Source organism: Serinus canaria, chromosome 2 (genome assembly GCF_022539315.1).
Source record: "Serinus canaria isolate serCan28SL12 chromosome 2, serCan2020, whole genome shotgun sequence".
In the NCBI taxonomy this organism is placed as follows: Eukaryota; Metazoa; Chordata; class Aves; order Passeriformes; family Fringillidae; genus Serinus; species Serinus canaria.
In genome coordinates, this window is record NC_066315.1 from 150616042 (window position 1) to 150634877 (window position 18836).

Here is an 18836-nt window from a genome sequence, read left to right on the forward strand (position 1 = left end):
CCTGGGCCCAGGAAGGTCCTGCAGTGGGCTCACAGAGCTGGGCTCTTATAAAAGGGAAAGGAAAGTGGTGAAGGGTAAGAAGAACAAGGCACACAAGGAGCAGTTGAAGGAACTGTGGCTGTTCAATTTTCAGAAGAAGGCTGAATCTTTTTCCTTTGCAGTTACCTGAAAGGAAATCGTTTGATGTTAGTCTTGTCTCCCTTTTATCTGGCCATCAGAGAAGAGACAATGGAGGCAAGTTGCCCTAGGGCAGATTGAGCTTGGAGGTTTGAATTTCCAGCCCTGTACATTACTGCCCAGAGCAATGGTTTAGTCGCCATTTCTGGAGGAATTTAGAAGCCATGGAGATTTGGACTTTGGGGATGTTTCATGTTGGCCTTAGAAGTGATTGAGGAACTGTTGGACTTGATGCCATTTTACCTTTAGGTCTTCTACAAATGAAACATTTCTGAGATTGATGGCATTCACAGATTTTACATTTGGACCAAATGTCAAGCATCTCTTCCAGCTGAAGGGATTCCATGGGTGTTGGGGGCAGCTGTGCAAGGGAGGAGTGGGTAGATGGAAGCAGCAGCAGGTGAGGGGTGAGACAGGCCTTTGTCTTGTGTTGTTGCAAGTGCCGGTGGGTGAGGGCAGTTCTCTTGGAGGATTTCCCTTGAGGAAATGGTTCTTGGCTGAGCTGTGTGTGTGCCCTGTGCCAGTGACTCAGCCTGAGCATGAGGAAAGAGCTGTGGCTGTTGTTAGTGTGAACCCTTTTGTGAAGTCCTGGATGCTCCTTCCCATTCTACACTTCCAGATAATCTGAACAAGCCCAGGTCGCCTGAGAGTGCAGTGAGTGGCTTGAGAGTGGCTGAGATGCTGGCCCAGAGGGTGGAGATTTGTGGCATGAAATCCAGATGGAGTACAGGTCTCAGTGGATGTATGTTAAGAATTGTATCCATGAAGCCAACTGTGCTCAAGATGCTCAGCAATGATGGGGACAATGGGACTGTGAAAGGAGACCAGTGGAGGACCAGAAAGATCCTGAAAGGGCTGGAGAATCTCTCCTAGAGGAGAGCCTGAGAGAGCTGGGATTCCCAGGAGACAAGGATGGATGGGGGGGTGTCATGAGTGTGTGTAAATCCCTGATGGCAATGAATGAGATCCAGGGAGCCCAGTTGCTCTCAGCAATGAAGGGACCGGGGGAAGGGCACAAATGAAAATGGATGCAATTCTATGGGCAAAGAAGGGAAGAAGTTTTCATTGTGAGAGTGGTTGGAAAGTGGAAGAGGTGATGGGGTCTGTCCTGGGAGATCCAAAGCACAACTGTCCATTGTGCTGGACATCCGTCTCTTGCTGACTCTGCTTGATCAGTGGAGTGGAAGCACTTGCACGCTAGAGTTTGTGCCCAAGTGAATGATATTATTTCTTTTATTTTGTGGTGAGGATTCAAGAGTCTTGCTGGAAAGAGATTTTGTCAAGTATGTGCTGGCATGAAGTTATGCTTCCTGTTTTATGTCCAGGAGAAGATTTGGTCAAATACTTTGTTGTATCAGGGAGTGTGCTTGTGTCATGTCCCTGCTTCCCATAACAGTCTTGGTGGTTCTTGGTGGTGAGCTATTTGCTAAGAAAGGTTTTGTTTTCCCTTTCCATCCATCCCAATGACCTGTTCATTCCTAAAAATGTGCCGGGTGAGGGTGTGAGAGCATTGGAATTCAAAAAGGAGCAGAGTAGTCTCAGGCTTTGATGCAAGACAACTTTATTGAGGGCAAAAGATTGAAAAGACAAAAGAAAAAGTGGAAGGGATCATGTGAGGTGCAAGTAGGGTGCACACCAGCAGCTGAGGTGCTTTGCTGGTAGGAACTATTGCCAGAGTATCATATTTCCTATGTCAGGGGTGGTGTTGAGGGCCCTTAGCAGATGTAGCCGCCCCTTCTGCCATAGCAGCCCAGGCCTCCCAGGCCGTAGCCAAAGCCACCAAAGCCAAATCCACCAGAGATGGGCTGTCCCTGGGCATTGAGTTCAGTGCCCAGAGCAGCGGAGGAGGTGGATCCGACGGCGGTGTTCTGAGGGAAGGAGGTCATGATGGGTCCTGGCAGGGTGACCAGCACAGGGGAAGGGTCAATGATGACGCGGGAATCCTGGCATTGCAGGGCACAGGGCTCGTTGCAGCTGTTGGCCAGCGGGGTGGGACTGCAGCGGTTGTAGCAGGCCATGATGTGGAGTAGAGGGGTCCTGAAAGAGAGAGGGTGAGGCAGGACAGGGATATGGGAGTGTGAGGGGCAGAATGTCGGAAGAGCCATGGAAGCTGTGGAAGGAGTTGTGGGTCTGTGGGGAGGTGTGCAGGCTGCTGGGGCTGGAGCTGAGCATGCTGGAAGGGAGGGGTAAGGGGTGCAGGAGCAGGGGGGGCAGGGTTTTGAGGCTCACCTGGTTGTTGGCAGCAGCACAGGAGCAGGTGGTGTGAAGAGAAGTGTGCGATGGCCGGCTTTTATGCTGCTCATGGAGGGGCAGAACAGCGTCGGTCCCAGACCCTGGGGCATTTTCTGGATTGCAGCTCTCACCTGTCAGAGCATGCTGAATCATAATGTGAAGTGTGGTTTCCTTCCCACAACTCTGCAGTGTCATGTCCTGCTCTTGAGACCATGTCCAACTGAGCTTGGCGGCATCTTTAAAGTGAGAGTTGTTATTTCGGAATATTGTCATGGAAGTTGCGTGTCAGAGAAACTAAAATATGCAACAAAATCCTAAGAAAAATGTGAGTGTCATCAGTGGGGTTATTTTGTGGCTTTTGTGTGGTTTAGTTTGTGAGTATTTTGTGAAGGGGGGCCCAATCCCTCCTAGCCCTGTCAGGCTGGTGTGGGCTGTGCAACTGTAACTGTTGGAACCAAAGGCTGGTGTTGATGGCTCTTGTCAAAGGGGACTGAAGAGATGAGTAATCCTTTGGAGAGCTGGGGTGTCATGCGTGAGCTCAGCCTGTGGAACTCATAATTTTGGGTTTGTGGGTGTGTTGTGAAGAGGGGTCCAAAATGATTGCAGGTTCGTCAGGCTGGTCTGGGCTTTGCCTCTGTTTAGCTGTGAGTGCATGGACTCTTCCATTCCATTCATTCATTCCTCTCCTTGCCTCCATCTCTCAAAGGCTGTCTATATGCCTGGATTCCCATATGGGTGATCAGAAAGTGATTTCTGTGATGTAGTGAGGCCTCCCTTGCTCACTGCAGTTTTGTGTTGGCTCATTCATAGCAGTCATCTTTGCTGGGCCCAGGAAGTTCCCACTGTGGTTTCACAGAGCTGGGCTCTAACAGAAAGGGAAAGAAAGAGTTGAAGGATAAGGAGAGCAAGACACACGAGGACCAAGTGAAGGAACTGGGGATGGTCAGTTGGAGGGGCTGGACTCAGAGGTTGTTAATCAGTGGCCCAAAGTCCAGATGGAATAAGGTCTCAAGCGTAGTAGGTCAAGCGTTGTATCCACAAGGACAACCTGTCCAACTTTCCCAAGAAATATGTGGGCAGTGTGACTGTTGTCCCCTCAGCAGGTTGGCAGCTGAATGGAGTTAGAGAGACATCACTTGGTTGTGCCACTGGTCAGAGTGAACTGGAGACTGAGGGTTAAAGGCATTTTGTGAGTTTTAGGAGGGGAAAATATGAAGTTCTGCATCGGGCAGGAATGGCAATGGGACCAAGGTCATGCTTTGGCTGAGAGGCTGGGTAGGAGATTTGCAGAGCAGGACCCTGTGGCACTGGTGGAGACAAAAGATACCACAAGGTCTGAGTCAAGCCTCAGTAGAAAAAGGTGTCACCAGTGTTTAAGTCTCACTCAACGGATGTTGCCAGTGTTCAGACAGGTTTAAGAAAATTTTTGGAAGAAATCCATACACTCATGGAAGGAATTCCAATTCAGGGCCAGAAAGATCCTTGAGGGTCTGGTGGATCGTTCATAGAGGAGAGGCTGAGAAAGCTGGTGCTCCCAGTAGACAGGCATGCACAGGAGTGTTAACAGTGTTTGCAAATTCCTGCTGTCAGGGTAAGACGTGAAGGAGCCTGGCTGTTCTCAGCAAAGTGCATGTCCAGGACAGAGGCACAAGGCAAAAGGGAAAAGAGATGGAATTTCTTGGGAAAATAGGAAAAGAATTTGTCACTGTGCAAGTGGTCACGGAGGAGAAGAGACAGTGGAGTCTCTGTGCTGGGTGATTGAAATCTGCACTGTCCATGGTGCTGGGAATCCTGCTCTTGCCGACTCAGCTTGAGCAGGGGAGTTGAAGCACTTGCGTTCCAGAGTTTGTGCCTAAGTGGGTATGATATAGTTTTCCCTTTTGGCTGGAATGGTTTGAAATTCCTGATGGGAAGAGACTTTGTCAAGTATGTGCGGGCATGGAGAGACTTAACCAGAACCATTGATGAACTGGAGGGCATTGATGTGTCAGAACATTTGGTATAGTACAAGATGGTTTGGCACCTATTTTGGAAGGCTCCCCCTTTACCAATTTTCGCGTACACGTCTTGTTTGTAACTCTTGCCAAACAAATTGTTGTGCTGTTTTCCATCTACTCCAATGGCCCGTTCATTTCTGGCACAGTGCTGGGTCAGTATGTGACACAGTATTAAAAAAAGAGAGGAGGCATGTAAAGCTTTGATGCAGCAGAAGTTTATTAAAGCAAAAGAAGGATGAGAGAGGATGATGAAATTGAGAAGAGCTGGTTGAATGTGTGAGGCTGGCTCCCATCACCCAAGGTGCTTTATTTGCATGAGCTGTTGCCTGAGACCAGAGCTGTTGGTGTCAGGGTTGGTGCTGAGGGCCCTTAGCAGATGTAGCCGCCCCTTCTGCCATAGCAGCCCAGGCCTCCCAGGCCATAGCCAAGGCCAAAGCCAAATCCACCAGATATGGGCTGTCCCTGGACATTGAGCTCAGTGCCCACAGCAGCAGAGGAGGTGGATCCGACAGCGGTGTTCTGAGGGAAGGAGGTCATGATGGGTCCTGGCAGGGTGATCAGCACGGGGGAAGGGTTGATGATGACGCTGGAGATTCTGGCATTGCAGGGCACAGGGCTCGTTGCAGCTGTTGGCCAGCGGGGTGGGTCTGCAGGGACTGCAGCGGTTGTAGCAGGCCATGGGTGTGGTGTGGAGGGTGCCTGGAAGAGAAGGGAATGAGGCAGAACATGGGTGTGGGGGATGTAAAGGGCAGAATGTCAGAAGAGCAATGGAGTGTGTAAGGAGTTGTGGGGCTCAGAGGAGGCGTGAGGGCTGCTGTGGCTTGGGCTAAGCGTGCTGTAAGAGAAAGGCCATGGGAGCAGAAGCAGGAGCTTCATAAAATGAGTCTCACCTTGTTGTCAGCACAGGAATAGAAGGGTTCAAGAGAAGGATGTGAGGGAGAGAGGCTCTGGGCTGGCTTTTATGCTGGTTCTGGAGGGGCGGGACAGCGTTGGCCGTAGACCCTGGGGCATTTTGTGGTCTGCAGCTCTTGCCTGTCACAGCATGCAGAGTCAGGATGTAGGTAGTGGTTTCCTTCCCACAACTCTGCCATGTCATGTCCTGCTCTTGTGACCATGTCCATCTGAGCTTGGCAGCAGCTTTAAAGAGAATGTTGTTATTTGGGAGCATTGACATGGAAGTAGTGTGTCAGAGAAGCCAAAATATGCAACAAAACGCTGAGAAAAATGTGAGTGTCATCAGTGAGGTCATTTAGTGGCTTTTGTGTGGTTTAGTTTGTGGGTGTGTTGTTAAGAGGCCCCCCCATTCCACCACAGCCCTGTCAGGCTGGTGTGGCCTTTGCATCTGTGCTGTGCATGAGGAGCTGCCCCTTCCATAAGAGTCATTCCTCCATTAAAGTGTAACTATTGGAACCAAAGGCTGGTGTTAATGGCTCTTGTCAAAGGGGACTGACGAGATGAGTAATCCTTTGGAGAGCTCGGGTGTCATGTGTGAGGTCAGGCTATGGAACTGATGGTTTTGGGTGTGTGGGTGTGTTGTGAAGAGAGGCCCCAAACTCTCAGAGGTGTGTCAGTCTGGTCTGGGCTTTGCCTCTGTTTATCTGTGAGCGCCTGACCTCTTCCTTCCCATTTACTCCTTCTTCTCCTTGCCTCCATCTCTCAAAGTCTGTCTACATGCCTGGATTCTCATATGGGAGTTCAGAAAGTGTTTTTTGTGATGTAGTGAAATCTCCCATGCTCGCTAGAGTTTTGTGTTGGCTCATTCATAGCGGTCGTCTTTGCTGGGCCCAGGAAGTTCCCACTGTGGTTTCACAGAGCTGGGCCCTAACAGAAAGGGAAGGAAAGTGGTGAAGGATAAGGAGAGCAAGACACACGAGGATCAAGTGAAGGAGCTGGGGATGTTCTATTAGAGGGGCTGTGCTCACGGGTTGTTAATCGGTGGCCTAAAACCCAGATGGAATAAGGTCTCAAGCGTAGTAGGTCAAGAGTTGTATCCATGAGTCCAACCCTGTCCAACCTTCACAAAAAGGATGTGGGCAGTGTGACTTTTGTCCCCTCAGCCAGCTGGCAGCTGAATGGAGTGGCTGAGGCACCACTTGGTTGTGCCATTGGTCAGAGGGAACTGGAGACTGGTGGTTAAAGGCATCTCCTGAGGTTCAGGAGGGGAAAATGAGAAGTTCAGCTTTTGGACATGAATGGCAATGGGTCCAGGTCATGCTGAGGTTGAGAGGCTTGGTAGGAGCTTTGCAGAGCAGGACCCTGTGGCACTGGTGGAGAACAAAGGGACCACAAGGTCTCATTCAAGCCTCAGTTCAAAAAAGTGTCACCAGTGTTTATGTCTCACTCAATGGATGTCACCAGTGTTCAGACAGGTATTAGAAAATTCTTGCAAGAAATCCATAGACTCATGGAAGCAATTCCAATTCAGGGCCAGAACAATTCTTAAGGGCCTGGAGGATCTTTCATAGAGGAGAGGCTGAGAAAGCTGGTGCTCCCAGTAGACAGGCATGGACAGGAGTGTTATCAGGGTGTGCAAATTCCTGCTGTCAGGTAAAGACGTGAAGGAGCCTGGCTGTTCTCAGCAAAGTGAATGTCCAGGACAGAAGCACAAGGGCAAAAGGGAAAAGAGATGGAATTTCTTTGGGAAAGAAGGAAAGAATTTTTCAAAGTGAGGTTGGTCACGGAGGAGAAGAGGCAGTGGAGTCTCTGTGCTAGGTGATTGAAATCTGCACTGTCCATGGTGCTGGGAATCCTGCTCTTGCCGACTCAGCTTGAGCAGGGGAGTTGAAGCACTTGCACTCCAGCGTTTGTGCCTAAGTGGATTTGATATCGTTTCCACACTTTACTGAAAGCCTTGAAATTCCTACTGGGAAGAGACTTTGTCAAGTATGTGCTGGCATGGAGAGACTTAACCAGAACCATTGCTAAACTGGAGAGCATTGATGTCTCCAAGACTTTGGTGTAGAAAGTAATGGCTTTGTGTCAGGTTTTGGAAGGTTCCCTTTAACCAATTTTCCAGTCAGGTTGTAGTTGTTACTGATAAGGACATATTGCCAAAGAAATGTGTTGTCCCATTTTTCATCTACTCCAATAACCTGTTAATTTCTGGCTCTGTGCTGGGTACGTATGTAAGGCAGAATTCAAAAAGAATAGAAGGTATGTGAAAGTGATGGCTTTGTGTCATGTTCTGGAAGGTCCCCCCTCAACCAATTTTGCCGTGTATTGCAATATTTACCAATACAGCGGGATGGGATGTGTCCAGGCTTGACTAGCCTCTGCTGCTTGACAGAAAGGCAGCAACTGTGTTGTTTTCATCTCAGAGACACCTCTGGTAAGCTGGATACTGCAGCTGGGTGCTAGAGACCAGTCCAGACATGCAGGAGCTTTGGTTTACTTCTGGTGGAGATGCTTAAAGACGAGGTGAAGGAAAAGGAGCCGGGTTGTGTTAGAGGGTTTCGATCCAGAGTTTTTTTCTGACCTGCAAGCTTCTGAATTCCGTAAACTCTCTAACAGAACTCTCGTACTGCGTGGTTGCTGGCTCTTTCACCCCAATGACAGGGGTAGGGATCACACGAACCCGGTGCAGAGCAGGCAGGTTGTTAGCGTTCAGGAACACATAATCACGAGAAATTGTTATATGCAGGTGCTTTTATTGAAGAGCTCTGGGTGTCAGGGGTAAAGACCCAAATCTGACTCTGACATAGGTTCGGGGTGGATATGCTTTTGTATTCTATCATTATATAACTTTCATGTTAATTATTAAACTTACATTGTTCTACAGTATACATAGATTTCAGCCAAGCATGGCCACCTGAGAATAGGAACATACAGTTTCTCATTGTTCTTCTTATGATTATACAATAATTATTGTAATTACTCCTACTTACACAGGTAAAACACAAGGCTTAACATTTCAGAGTTTATCTTAGCATTTTCCAGGGCGCCACTATCAGGTCTCAGGTGATCGGGACACCTGGGTGGGCCAATGACCTCTAAGGATGCAAGGCATCTTTTGAACTCTGCCAATCACTCAGTACCCTTCTGGAATGCTAGGATTGACAGACAGCACACAGCAGGGGTCAGGGTGGGGGAAAGGAGATGTGATTGGCACTTGGGAAGGATCAGGAGCTGAGACAAACTATGACATCACACCACAACACCCGTACAGGTCTTGGTTGTTACTGGTAGAGACATATTGACAAACAAATGCGTTGTGCCATTTTCCATCTACTCCAATGACCAATTGACTTCTGGTGCTCTACTGGGTAAGCATGTGAGGAAGAATTCAAAGAGGAGAGGAGGCATGTAAGAATTTGATGCAACAGAAGTTTATTGAGGCAAAAAATTGTTGAGAGAAGATGAAGAAATTGAGAAGAGCTGGTCTAATGTGCAAGGCTGGCTCCCATCAGCCAAGATGTTTTCCTTGCAGGAGCTGTTACCAGAGCTCGGAGCTGGTGTCAGGGGTGGTGCTGAGAGCCCTTAGCAGATGTAGCCGCCCCTTCTGCCATAGCAGCCCAGGCCTCCCAGGCCGTAGCCAAAGCCACCAAAGCCAAATCCACCAGAGATGGGCTGTCCCTGAGCATTGAGCTCAGTGCCCAGAGCAGCAGAGGAGGTGGATCCGACGGCGGTGTTCTGAGGGAAGGAGGTCATGATGGGTCCTGGCAGGGTGATCAGCACGGGGGAAGGGTCGATGATGACGCTGGAGTTCTGGCATTGCAGGGCACAGGGCTCGTTGCAGCTGTTGGCCAGCGGGGTGGGTCCGCAGGGACTGCAGCGGTTGTAGCAGGCCATGGGTGTGGTGTGGAGGGTGCCTGGAAGAGAGAGGGTGAGGCAGGGCAGAGGTGTGGGGGTGCAGGGGACAGACTATCAGAAGAGCAATGGAGTGTGGACGTTGTTGTGGGGCTGTAGGGAGGTATGCAGGATGCTGAGGCTTGAGCTGAGAAGGCTGGAAGAGAAGGATCTGGGGTGCAGGAGCAGGAGGTTCAGGGTTTTGAGGCTCACCTTGTTGTCAGCACAGGAGCAGAAGGCTTCAAGAGAAGGATGTGAGGGAGTGAGGCAGCGGGCCGCTTTTATGCCGATGCTGGAGGGGTGGGACAGCATGGGCCCCTGAGCCTGGGGCATTTTTTGGCCCACTTCTCTTGCCTACCACAGCATGCTGAGTCATGATATTGGGTGTGGTTTCCTTCCCACAACTCTGCAGTGTCATGTCTTGCTCTTGAGACCATGTTCATCTAAGCTTGGCAGCAGCTTTAAATTGAGAGTTGTTATTAGGGAGCTTTGACATGGGAGTTGTGTGTCAGAGAAACCAAAATATACAACAAAACCATAAGAAAATATGAGTGTCATCAGTGAGGTCATTTAGTGGCAGTTGCGTGGTTTAGATTGTGGGTGTGTTGTGAAGAGGGACCACATTCTGGCACAGCCCTTTCAGGCTGGTTTGGGCTTTGCAGCTGTGCTGTGCATGAGGAGCTGCCCCTTCCACCACGGTCATTCCTCCTTTAAAGTGTGAGTATTTGAGACCAAAGGCTGGTGACATGGCACTTGTCAAAGGAGACTGAAGAGATGAGTAATCCTTTGGAGAGCTGGGGTGTCATGTGTGCGGTCAGGCTGTGGAACTGATGGTTTTGGGTTTGTGGGTGTGTTGTGAAGAGGGGCCTCAAAATCTCAGAGGTCAGTCAGGATGGTCTGGGCTTTGTCTCTGTTTAGCTCTGAGCACCTGAACTCTTCCATTCCATTCACTCCTTTCTCTCCTTGCCTCCATCTCTCCAAGCCTGTCTACATGCCTGGCTTCTCATGTGGGTGATCAGAAAGTGATTTCTGTGATGTAGTGAGGCCTCCCATGCTCACTGGATTTTTGTGTTGGCTCATGCATAGCAATCATCTTTGCTGGGCCCAGGAAGATCCCACTGTGGGATCACAGAGCTGGGCTCTTTTACATGGAACAGAAAACTGATGAAGGATAAAGAGAACAATACACACAAGGAGCAGGTGAATGAACTGAGTATGTTCATTTGGAGGGGCTGGGCTCAGAGGTTGTTAATTGGTGTCCCAAACTCCAGATGGAATAAGGTCTCAATGGAAGTAGGTCAAGAGTTGTACCCATGAGTCCAACCCTGTCCAACCTTCACAAAAAGGATGTGGGCAGTGTGCCTGTTGTCCCCTCAGCAAGCTGACAGCTGAATGGTGTGGCTGAGGCACCACTTGGTTTGGCCATCACTCAGAGGGAACTGGAGACTGGTGGTTAAAGGCATCTTCTGATGTTCAGGAAGGGAAAATGTGAATTTCTGCATCTGGGCAGGAATGGCAAAGGGCCCCAGGTCATGCTGGGGTTGAGAGGCTGGGTAGGAGTTTTGCGGAGCAAGAGCCTGTGTTGCTGGAGGAGAACAACAGGACTGCAAGGTCTCAATGAAGCCTCAACTGAAACGTGTCACTAGTATTCAAGATAGGGTTCAGAAAATACTTTGAAGAATTCCATAAATTCAGTGAAGCAAGTCCCATTCAGGGCTTGAAAGATTGTTTGGAGGCTGCAGGATTTTTCATGGAGGACAGGCTGAGAACGCTAGGACTCAGGACACAGGGATGGACAGTTGTGTTATCAGAGTGTGTAAATTCCTGCTGTCAGGGAAAGAACTGAGGGAGCTTGGCTGTTCCCAGCAGTGTGCATGTCCAGGACAGAGGCACAAGTGCAAATGGGAAAAGAGATGGAATCCCTTGGGTAAAGAATGAAAGACAGAAAGAATTTGTCATTTTGTGAGTGGTCACAGAGGGGAAGAGGTGGTGGAGTGTCTATGCTGGGTGATAGAAATCTGAGCTGTCTATGGTGCTGGGAATCCCCCTCTTGCCGACTCTGCTTGAGCAGGGGAGTTGAAGCACTCCAGAGTTTCTGCCTAAGTGGGTGTGTTACGGTTTCACCTCTTTACTGGAAAGGCTTGAGATTCCTGGTGGGAAGAGACATTGTCAAGTGTGTGCTTGTTTGGAGAGACTTAACCAGAATCGTTGTTGAGCTGGAGAGCACAGATGTGTCAAAGCCTTTGGTGTAGAAAGTGATGGCTTTGTGTCCTGTTTTGGAAGGCTCCCCCTTAACCAATTTTCCTATACAGGTCTTGTGGTTACAGGTAGGGACGTATTGCCAAAAAATGATGCGGCCTTTTCCATCTACTTCAATGGCCTGTTCATTTCTGGCACTGTGCTGGGTAAGTGTGTGAGGCAGAATTCAAAAAGGAGAGGAGACATGTAAGGCTTTGATGCAGCAGAAGTTTATTGAAGAAAAAGACTGATGAGGGAAGATTAGGAAAGTGAGAAGGGCTGGTTTGATGTGCAAGGCTGGCTCCCATCAGCCAAGGTGCTTTGCTTGCAGGAGCTGTTACCAAAGCTGGTGGTGTCAGGGGTGGTGTTGAGGGCCCTTAGCAGATGTAGCCGCCCCTTCTGCCATAGCAGCCCAGGCCTCCCAGGCCGTAGCCAAAGCCACCAAAGCCAAATCCACCAGAGATGGGCTGTCCCTGGGCATTGAGCTCAGTGCCCAGAGCAGCGGAGGAGGTGGATCCGACGGTGGTGTTCTGAGGGAAGGAGGTCATGATGGGTCCTGGCAGGGTGACCAGCACAGGGGAAGGGTCATGATGACGCGGGAATCCTGGCATTGCAGGGCACAGGGCTCGTTGCAGCTGTTGGCCAGCGGGGTGGGTCCGCAGGGACTGCAGCGGTTGTAGCAGGCCATGGGTGTGGTGAGAAGGGTTCCTGGAAGAGAAGGGAATGAGGCAGAACATGGGTGTGGGAGTGCAAAGGGCAGAATGTCAGAAGAGCAATGGAGTGTGTAAGGAGTTGTGGGGCTCAGAGGAGGCGTGAGGGCTGCTGTGGCTTGGGCTAAGCGTGCTGTAAGAGAAAGGCCATGGGAGCAGAAGCAGGAGCTTCAGGAAATGAGTCTCACCTTGTTGTCAGCAAAGAAGCAGAAGGGTTCAAGAGAAGGATGTGAGGGAGAGAGGCTCTGGGCTTGCTTTTATGCTGGTTCTGGAGGGGCAGAACAGCGTTGGCCCTAGACCCTGGGGCATTTTGTGGGCTTGAGCTCTTGCCTGTCACAGCATGCAGAGTCATGATGTGGGTAGTGGTTTCCTTCCCACAACTCTGTTTTGTCATGTCCTGCTCTTGTGACTATGTCCATCTGTGCTTGGCAGCAGCTTTAAAGAGAGAGTTGTTATTTGTAAGCTTTGGCATGGACGTTTTGTGTCAGAGAAGCCAAAATATACAACAAAATCCTAAGAAAAATATGAGTGTCATCAGTGGGGTCATTTAGTGGCAGTAGTGTTGTTTAGTTTGTGGGTGTGTTGTGAATAGGCGCCCCATTCCACCATAGATCATGTCAGTATGATCTGGGCTTTGCAACTGTGCTGTGCATGAGGAGCTGCCCCTTCCATCATGGTCATTCCTCCTTTCAAGTGTAGCTATTGGAACCAAAGGCTGGTGTTAATGGCTCTTGTCAAAGGGGACTGAAGAGAGGAGTAATCCTTTGGAGAGCTCGGATGTCATGCATGCGGTCAGCCTGTGGAACTGATGGTTTTGGGTTTGTGGGTGTGTTGTGAAGAGAGGCCCCAAACTCTCAGAGGTGTGTCAGTCTGGTCTGGGCTTTGCCTCTGTTTATCTGTGAGTGCCTGACCTCTTCCATCCCATTTACTCCTTCTTTCCTTGCCTCCATCTCTCAAAGTCTGTCTACATGCCTGGATTCTCATATGGGAGTTCAGAAAGTGTTTTTTGTGATGTAGTGAAATCTCCCATGCTCGCTAGAGTTTTGTGTTGGCTCATTCATAGTGGTCATCTTTGCTGGGCCCAGGAAGTTCCCACTGTGGTTTCACAGAGCTGGGCCCTAACAGAAAGGGAAGGAAAGTGGTGAAGGATAAAGAGAGCAAGACACACGAGGATCAAGTGAAGGAGTTCGGGATGTTGTGTTAGAGGGGCTGTGCTCAGCGGTTGTTAATCATTGGCCCAAAGTCCAGATGGAGTAAGGTCTCAATGGAAGGAGCTCAAGAGTTTTATCCACAAGGCCAACCCTGTCCAACCTTCACATAAAGGATGTGGGCTGTGGGACTGTTGTCCCCTCAGCAAGCTGGCAGCTGAATGGAGTGGCTGAGGTGCCACTTGGTTGTGCCACTGGTCAGAGGGGACTGGAGACTGAGGGTTAAAGGCATCTCCTGAAGTTCAGGAGGGGAAAATGATAACTACTCCTGGACATTAATGGCAATGGGCCCCAGGTCATGCTGGGGTTGAGAGGCTGGGTAGGAGCTTTGCAGAGCAGGACCCTGTGGCACTGGTGGAGAACAAAGGGACCACAAGGTCTCATTCAAGCCTCAGTAGAAAAAGGTGTCACCAGTGTTTATGTCTCACTCAACGGATGTCACCAGTGTTCAGACAGGTTGAAAAAATTCTTGGAAGAAATCCATAGACTCATGGAAGCAATTCCAATTCAGGGCCAGAACAATTCTTAAGGGCCTGGAGGATCTTTCATAGAGGAGAGGCTGAGAAAGCTGGTGCTCCCAGTAGACAGGCATGGACAGGAGTGTTATCAGGGTGTGCAAATTCCTGCTGTCAGGTAAAGACGTGAAAGAGCCTGGCTGTTCTCAGCAAAGTGCATGTCCAGGACAGCGGCAAAAAGCAAAAGGGAAAAGAGATGGAATTTCTTTGGGAAAGAAGGAAAGAATTTTTCAAAGTGAGTGTGGTCACGGAGAAGAAGAGGCAGTGGAGTCTCTGTGCTGGGTGATTGAAATCTGCACTGTCCATGGTGCTGGGGACCCTGATCTTGCTGACTCAGCTTGAGCAGGGGAGTTGAAGCACTTGCACTCCAGCGTTTGTGCCTAAGTGAATGTGATATAATTTCCAAGCTTTATTGAAAGCCTTGAAATTCCTACTGGGAAGAGACTTTGTCAAGTATGTGCTGGCATGGAGAGGCTTAACCAGAAGCACTGATGAACTGGAGAGCACTGATGTGTCCAAGCCTTTGGTGTAAAAAGTGATGGCTTTGTGTCAGGTTTTGGAAGGTCCCCTTAACCAATTTTCCTGTACAGGTCCTGGTTGTTACTGGTAGGGACATATTGCCAAACAAATGTGTTGTCCCCTGTTCCATCTACTTCAATGGCCTGTTCATTTCTGGGTAAGTATGTGAGGCAGAATTCAAAAAGGAGAGGAGGCATGTAAAGCTTTGATGCAGCAGAAGTTTATTGAGGCAAAAGAAGGATGAGGGAGGATGAAGAAAATTGAGAAGAGCTGCTTTGATGTGCAAGGCTGGCTCCCATCAGCAGAGGTGCTTTGCTTGCAGGAGCTGTTACCAGAGCTGGTGGTGTCAGGGGTGGTGCCGAGAGCCCTTAGCAGATGTAGCCGCCCCTTCTGCCATAGCAGCCCAGGCCTCCCAGGCCATAGCCAAAGCCACCAAAGCCAAATCCACCAGAGATGGGCTGTCCCTGGGCATTGAGCTCAGTGCCCAGAGCAGCGGAGGAGGTGGATCCGACGGTGGTGTTCTGAGGGAAGGAGGTCATGATGGGTCCTGGCAGGGTGACCAGCACAGGGGAAGGGTCGATGATGACGCGGGAATCCTGGCATTGCAGGGCACAGGGCTCGTTGCAGCTGTTGGCCAGCGGGGTGGGTCCGCAGGGACTGCAGCGGTTGTAGCAGGCCATGGGTGTGGTGTGGAGGGTGCCTGGAAGAGAAGGGAATGAGGCAGAAGATGGGTGTGGGGTAGGAAAGGGCAGAATGTCAGAAGAGCGATGGAGTGTGTAATGTGTTGTGGGGCTCAGAGGAGGCATGAGGGCTGCTGAGGCTTGGGCTAAGCTAGCAAGAAGAGAAAGGGCTTGGGAGAAGAAGCAGGAGCTTCAGGAAATGAGTCTCACCTTGTTGTCAGCAAAGGAGCAGAAGGGTTCAAGAGAAGGATGTGAGGGAGAGAGGCTCTGGGCTGGCTTTTATGCTGGTTCTGGAGGGGCGGGACAGCGTTACCCCTAGACCCTGGGGCATTTTGTGGTCTGCAGCTCTTGCCTGTCACAGCATGCTGAGTCATGATGTAGGTAGTGGTTTCCTTCCCACAACTCTGTTGTGTCATGTCCTGCTCTTGTTAGCATGTCCATCTGAGCTTTAAAGAGAGAGTTGTTATTTGTAAGCATTGGCATGGACGTTTTGTGTCAGAGAAGCCAAAATATACAACAAAATCCTAAGAAAAATATGAGTGTCATCAGTGGGGTCATTTAGTGGCAGTAGTGTTGTTTAGTTTGTGGGTGTGTTGTGAATAGGCGCCCCATTCCACCATAGATCATGTCAGTATGATCTGGGCTTTGCAACTGTGCTGTGCATGAGGAGCTGCCCCTTCCATCATGGTCATTCCTCCTTTCAAGTGTAGCTATTGGAACCAAAGGCTGGTGTTAATGGCTCTTGTCAAAGGGGACTGAAGAGAGGAGTAATCCTTTGGAGAGCTCAGATGTCATGCATGCGGTCAGCCTGTGGAACTGATGGTTTTGAGTTTGTGGGTGTGTTGTGAAGAGAGGCCCCAAACTCTCAGAGGTGTGTCAGTCTGGTCTGGGCTTTGCCTCTGTTTAGCTGTGAGCGCCTGACCTCTTCCATCCCATTTACTCCTTCTTCTCCTTGCCTCCATCTCTCAAAGTCTGTCTATATGCCTGGCTTCTCATATGGGTGATCAGAAAGTGATTTCTGTGAATTAGGGAGGCCTCCCTTGCTTGCCGTAGTTTTGTGTTGTCCCATGCATTGCGGTCATCTTTGCTGGGCCCAGGAAGGTGCCACTGTGGGGTCACAGAGCTGGGCTCTTAGACATGGAAAAAAAATTGGTAAAGGACAAGGAGAACAAGACACACAAGGAATATTGGAGGGAACTGGAGATCATCAGTCGGTGGGGCGGGACTCAGAGGTTGTTAATCAGTGCCCAAAGTCCAGATGGAGTAAGGTGTTAAGGGATGGAGATCAAGAGTTTTATCCACGAGGCCAACCCTCAAGAAAGATGTGGGCTGTGGGACTGTTGTCCACTCAGCAGGTTGGCAGCTGAATGGAGTGCCAGAGACACCACTTGGTTGTGCCACCATTCAGAGGGAACTGAAGACTGAGGGTTAAAGGCATCTTTGAGCTTTAGGAAGGGAAAATATGAAGTTCTGCATCTGGGCAGGAATGGCAGTGGGCCCCAGGTCATGCTTTGGGTTGAGAGGCTGGGTCGGAGCTTTGTAGAGCATGACTCTGTGGTGCTGGTGGAGAACAAAGGGACCACAAGGTGTCAATGAAACCGCACTTCAAAAGGTGTCACCAGTGTTCAAGATAGGTTTAAAAACATCTTGGAAGAAGTCCATAGACTCAGTGAAACAATTCCAATTCAGGGCCAGAAAAATTGTTAGGGGCTGGAGGATCTTTCATAGAGGAAAGTCTGAGAAATCTGGGACTCAGAAGACAGGCATGGACAAGAGTGTTATCAGTGGGTGCAAATTCCTGCTGTCAGGGAAAGAAGTGAAGGAGGCCTGGCCGTTCCCTGCAGTGTGCATGTGTGCATGTCCAGGACAGGAGAACAAGGGAAAAAGAGAAAAGACATGGAATTTCTTGGGCAAATAAAAGAATTTGTTACTGTGCAGGTGGTCACAGAGGGGAAGAGGTGGTGGAGTCTCTGTGCTGGGTGATTGAAATCTACACTGTCCATGGTGCTGGGAATCCTGCTCTTGCCCACTCTGCTTGAGCAGGGGAGTTGAAGCATTGCACTCCAGAGTTTGTGCCTAAGTGGATGTGATATAGTTTCCCCTCTTTGCTGGAAAGTCTTGTGATTCCTGGTGGGAAGAGTCTTTGTCAAGTGTGTACTGGCATGGAGAGACTTAACCAGAACCATTGATGAACTGGAGAGCATTGATGTGTCCAAGACTTTGGTGTAGAAAGTCTTTGTGTCATGTTTTCCAATTTTGCCGTACAGGTCTTGTTGTTACTGGTAGGGACACATTGCCAAAAAAATATGTGCTGTTTTCCATCTGCTCCAAAGGCCTGTTCATTTCTGGCACTGTGCTGGGTAAGTATGTGAGGCAGAATTCAAAAAGGAGAGGAGGCATGTAAGGCTTTGATGCAGCAGAAGTTTATTGAGGCAAAAAAAGGATGAAGGAAGATGAAGAAAGTGAGAAGAGCTGCTCTGATGCGCGAGGCTGGCTCATTTCAGCCGAGGTGCTTTGTTGGCAGAAGCTCTTGCCAGAGCTGGTGGTGTCAGGGTTGGTGCTGAGGGCCCTTAGCAGATGTAGCCGCCCCTTCTGCCATAGCAGCCCAGGCCTCCCAGGCCGTAGCCAAAGCCACCAAAGCCAAATCCACCAGAGATGGGCTGTCCCTGGGCATTGAGCTCAGTGCCCAGAGCAGCGGAGGAGGTGGATCCGACGGCGGTGTTCTGAGGGAAGGAGGTCATGATGGGTCCTGGCAGGGTGACCAGCACAGGGGAAGGGTCAATGATGACGCGGGAATCCTGGCATTGCAGGGCACAGGGCTCGTTGCAGCTGTTGGCCAGCGGGGTGGGTCCGCAGGGACTGCAGCGGTTGTAGCAGGCCATGGGTGTGGAGTGGAGGGTTCCTGGAAGAGAAGGGGGTGAGGCAGGGCCGGGGTGGTGGAGTGCGAGGGGTGGTGTGTCAGGAGGGCAAGGGGGGCAAGAGAGTGCGTAGGGTGTTGTGGGTCTTTGGGGAGGACTGCTGAGGCTGGAGCTGAGCCTGCTGGAAGAGGGTCATGGCGAAGGAGGGAGCGTCAGGGGCTTGAGGCTTACCTTGTTGTCGGCCCCAGAGAAGAAAGCGTCAGGAATGTGTGAGGGAGAGAGGCACTGGGCTGTCTTTTATGCTGGTCCTAGATGGGTGGGGTAACCCTGCCCTTGACCCTGGGGTATTTTGGAGACTGCATGTCATGCCTTGCCCATACTGTGGAGTCATGTGATGGGGAGTATTTTCCTGCCCAAACTCTGCAACCCCATATCCTACTCTTGAGTCCGTGTCCATCTGTCCTTGGCGGCGGCTTTAATGTATGATTTAAGAGGCCAAAGTTTGGTGGTGATGATGTATTTCAGGAAAGGCTGAAGTCATGACCAAAGCTTTGGACAGTGGGGTGTCATCGGTGAAGTCCCTGTGTACTGTGCTTTGTTGGTGTCTTGTGAAGAGGTGCATCATTGCCCCCACAGCCACATCAGGCTGTTCTGGGCTTTGCAGCTCTTTTGGGAGTCAGGACTCTTCCCTTCCATTTCATTCTCTCCCTCCCTACCATGTTTCCAAGTTTCCAAACCTGTCCATAGGCCATGATTTTTCCGCTGGAAACGGGCAGGCTGTCCCATGTAGGTGTTTAGGGAACCCTCCCATGCTCCCCAAAGTCTTGTGTTGATTCATCATAGCTGGTGAAAGATAAGAAGAACAAGATGTGAGGAGCCCTTGAAAGAACTGGAGATGTTAATTTTCAGAAAAAGAG

The 18836-nt window shown here is 50.1% G+C and overlaps 6 protein-coding genes and 1 pseudogene across 8 annotated transcripts in view; all 7 read right to left on the reverse strand.

The window, feature by feature from the left end:
* Positions 1 to 18836, reverse strand: part of LOC103814960 (feather beta keratin-like) — a 59514-nt gene that overhangs the window by 31176 nt on the left and 9502 nt on the right. The window lies entirely within an intron of this gene.
* Positions 1 to 18836, reverse strand: part of LOC103822475 (feather beta keratin-like) — an 81290-nt gene that overhangs the window by 24661 nt on the left and 37793 nt on the right. The gene's annotated exons all lie outside the window — the stretch shown is intronic.
* On the reverse strand, positions 1893 to 2195 carry LOC103821463 (feather beta keratin-like). The gene has a single exon (XM_009096725.2). It carries the CDS (start codon positions 2193 to 2195, stop codon positions 1893 to 1895), a length of 303 nt encoding a protein of 100 aa, XP_009094973.2.
* Positions 8537 to 15277, reverse strand: LOC127059202 (feather beta keratin-like). 3 transcript variants are annotated; one of them, XM_050970622.1, is made up of 2 exons: positions 15272 to 15277; positions 8537 to 9214 (listed from the first exon to the last, which is right to left on the reverse strand). In XM_050970622.1, the coding sequence occupies exon 2, from the start codon at positions 9192 to 9194 to the stop codon at positions 8883 to 8885; it is 312 nt and encodes a 103-aa protein (XP_050826579.1). In that variant the 5' UTR covers positions 9195 to 9214; positions 15272 to 15277; the 3' UTR covers positions 8537 to 8882. The 3 variants fall into 3 exon arrangements, with proteins under 3 accessions (XP_050826579.1, XP_050826578.1, XP_050826577.1); XM_050970621.1 differs by lacking the exon at positions 15272 to 15277 and adding an exon at positions 12328 to 12333; XM_050970620.1 differs by lacking the exon at positions 15272 to 15277 and adding an exon at positions 9405 to 9532 and having other exon boundaries at positions 8707 to 9214.
* On the reverse strand, positions 11807 to 12117 carry LOC103820517 (feather beta keratin-like; annotated as a pseudogene).
* The window catches only part of LOC103814967 (feather beta keratin-like), a 63035-nt gene continuing 58856 nt past the window's right edge, over positions 14658 to 18836 (reverse strand). Inside the window, exon 2 of the mRNA XM_009088658.4 lies at positions 14658 to 15081. Within this exon, the coding sequence (XP_009086906.1) occupies positions 14750 to 15061 (312 nt within the window). The 5' untranslated portion in view covers positions 15062 to 15081 and the 3' untranslated portion in view covers positions 14658 to 14749. The remainder of the gene's footprint in view (positions 15082 to 18836) is intronic.
* Positions 17632 to 17945, reverse strand: LOC127059059 (feather beta keratin-like). Its single transcript, XM_050970630.1, has one exon. It carries the CDS (start codon positions 17941 to 17943, stop codon positions 17632 to 17634), a length of 312 nt encoding a protein of 103 aa, XP_050826587.1. The 5' UTR covers positions 17944 to 17945.

What these genes read in the sequence shown, in the direction of transcription:
- LOC127059202 (XM_050970622.1), bottom strand. Translation starts at nt 9,194, where the DNA reads ATGGCCTGCTACAACCGCTGCAGTCCCTGCGGACCCACCCCGCTGGCC.
- LOC127059059 (XM_050970630.1), bottom strand. Translation starts at nt 17,943, where the DNA reads ATGGCCTGCTACAACCGCTGCAGTCCCTGCGGACCCACCCCGCTGGCC.
- LOC103821463 (XM_009096725.2), bottom strand. Translation starts at nt 2,195, where the DNA reads ATGGCCTGCTACAACCGCTGCAGTCCCACCCCGCTGGCCAACAGCTGC.